Consider the following 3283-nt stretch of genomic DNA (forward strand, 5'->3'; position numbering starts at 1 on the left):
TTAATAGATTAATTAATAGGGTTAATAGTTAATAGATTAATTATAATATTGTAGTTTTCTCTGTTCTCTAGTTTTCTCTAAATAATTTAATAATTTAATAATCTCTAAATAATTTGCTTTTAGAAGCATTATTCATTTTGACTTTAACAATTTTGTCATAATAATAAAAAAATATTAGTGACAGTTAAATGAAATATAGCAGATGGAAAATTCAAACATTTAAATCAACTAATGTTAATAATATTATTAGCAAAGCATTTCTTCTATTGTAAAATCAGACGATGGATATGCCTTGTTCATAAAATTTCTTGGGCTGGGATCGATTTCACTTTCTAATTGCTTGTAATATATTCTCTTATTTAATATTTGCAGTAATATTTTTAGTGTATTCATTTTAACTATTTTTTTTTTATTAACATCTGATGATAGACTGTAATGGCATTACATACTAATGGCTTATATAAAAATAAAAAACTGTAAGTATTACTAAATATATGTTTCTGAGAAAAACTTACGAACACGAGTAACATACAAGGAACACACTTTAAAATAATGGATGACGTACCCATAACGCCTAATCTATAATTCAGAGTAACCAATATTACATCTTTCTGCACGATATAATCGGGACCATAAATAGTAGCATCACCAGAACCTGAACTATAGGCACCGCCGTGTATCCATACCATTACCGGACGCTTTTTTGAGAATTCGATTTTTGTGGTGTACACATTTAAATAGAGACAATCTTCATCTCCCATAATTATCTGTCTTAAATCCATTTGAATCGCCACATTTCCGTACTTCGATGCATCTCTATAACCGGACCATGATTCTGGTGGTATCGGATCCTAGGTATAATATGTAAAAAATATGATCACATAAATTTGTAATATTATGTATATATATATATATATATATATATATATATATATGTTTCGCCAACAAAGTATTTGTTATTAATTAATATTAATTGCAGAATATTTGTTTTTCTTTTTATCAAAAATATTCTTATAAAAATTTTAACACATTTTTAATAATTCTATATTTAACACGATAATTATTTTTAAAAGAAATATGTATTTAAATCGTGTAGAATTTATCCGTAATCGTAATATCATAATTAATTCGTCAACGTTTTAAAAAAAATCAAATTCTTTTTTCTTTCTCATTTTAATTTTAAAGAAAAGCTACAGTTTGTCTTCCTATTAGTATTGAAAAATTAATTATATTGCACTAATACTTACCTTAAATCTGAGTTCGCCAACTGGAGGTTTGGCATATGGTATTCCACGAAAAGCAAAGTAACGAACATTATAACCATCTACAACCACGCCGATCAATTTTCCTTCATTTACTTGTACTTTTAATTTTTCTATACATTTAATACTCATAATAAGTAAACTGAAAAAATAAGTATGAGAACAATATCGAAAAATCAACTAATCTTTGTTATAATATTTATATAAGGTAAACGTTCTAAGATGTATCTACGTTTGGATATTTTGGATATTTTACTTTAATGTAATAGAATATGAAAATTTTGTGTCTCATAAAAATGGTCTATTAAATAATAAATAAATAAATTATGGTCTATTAAATAAAAAAATAACACGTTTGAAGTTTTACTAATAAATAAGAACTCGCCAAATTCACTGACGAACTATAAAAAAAATTTTATTATTTTTTTATCATCTTTTTGCCTTAGTTTTAATTTAAAAGTAAGTCTTTGCAACTAACTGATTCTTAATATTTTGATTTTGCAACATAATTTGTCAACAATTTTTCGAAATTTATATTTGGTGTTTTTATGTATTAGTGTTTTTATGTACAGGAAAAGGCTTGATCAAGGCCGAAATATTTATAATTATTATTGTTTAACAACAGGATTATTATAGAAACAAGGAAAAAAATTATCTTGTTATCAAGAACTTGCATTGTGACACATGCAAGTGTCAGTTTATTCACTTGAAAATTTTATTTATTTATATGATTACTAATTTCACATAAATGCTTTTTAAAATAATTTTTAAATACAAATAAAATATAATATATATTGTAACAGAAAAACATTTGAAATTAATAATAATAAGTTTTGTGTAAGTATCTGACATACATGTCTCGTCACTGGGACATTTGCCTTATGTTATGTATTTGATTTAAATATAATATGTACTGACATATTGATTTGAATTTCCATTTTTATATTACATGTACATATATTATTGTATTATTTATAACACACAGACTTCAACTAATAATATCGATTATGTAAAGCGAAATCTTTGAAACTATGAAACAATCGCCACTATAAATTCTATTATTTTATCTCTAATGTATATGATGCGCAATTTTATTTTAAAGAACGCGATTAAAAACCATTTATTTAACAAGTAAGATATTATAAATATCCTCGTTGTCTTATGTATTAGGTGTGGGAAAAAGTTCGTGGCATTTTTTTAATGCTATCTAATGGGAAAAACGCCACGAACTTTTTCCCACACCTAATATTATTAGATAGATTATTAACTAAATAAGAATATTACATAAACAGCTTCGCTGTTATTTCTTATTCTTTATTAATAGCATTGAAAGCTATTAATCAATATGTTCCTTGAATTGGATAGAATATATTGATCGCGTCCTCAGTATAGCGATATAATCTTCATACCGTATAATTCAGCAAAATATGATTGTGTAACAGAGTTTATCATGAAATATGTGTTCTCATACTCACGCTGAGATTGTCAATTGTAACAGCATTTCTTGTTGCGTCTTACTGTTGTTACTAACTATTGATGATATAAAAAAAATTGTGAAAAGACTTTATATTTATCTCTGCATTTGAGTAGTTTTGTAATATAGTTTTTACTAATTGATTTTTCTCAAGATACTAATATTAAGAAATGACTTGCTCATCTCAATTTTCTAGAGAGGACTGACGCGATTTTCAAACATGAATATTGTCCGTAAATATTTTCGTTTGTATATATAAATATTTAGACATGCGTAGCGAAAGGAACAGTATTATTTACAAATAATTTTCCTTCTCTTCTTGCTGTGTTATCTTATGCTTTTCTCTCTTTGATCAGAAGATAGCATTATCTAATTAGTCTCATGATAGAACTATGTAATATTCTTATTTTTTGTTAATTTATCTAATAATAATATCCATGTATATAATATGCTTATTGTATTAACATAATTTTTATAGAATAAATATGTGAATAAAAGTACACACACATATATATATATATATATATATATATATATATATATATAT

General features: G+C 24.8%; 1 protein-coding gene across 1 annotated transcript; it reads right to left on the bottom strand.

Moving 5' to 3' along the window:
* Window positions 1-515: 515 nt before the first annotated feature.
* Window positions 516-1394, bottom strand: LOC105625358 (esterase B1-like; the record flags this gene model as incomplete). The annotated part of the gene is made up of 2 exons (XM_012206690.1): window positions 1248-1394; window positions 516-851 (listed from the first exon to the last, which is right to left on the bottom strand). Coding segments are annotated over exons 1-2 (483 nt in total), but the record flags the coding sequence as incomplete, so codon positions are not given.
* Window positions 1395-3283: the final 1889 nt, after the last annotated feature.

The sequence above is a fragment of the Atta cephalotes genome, assembly GCF_000143395.1.
Source record: "Atta cephalotes unplaced genomic scaffold scaffold01108, whole genome shotgun sequence".
Taxonomy (NCBI): domain Eukaryota; kingdom Metazoa; phylum Arthropoda; class Insecta; order Hymenoptera; family Formicidae; genus Atta; species Atta cephalotes.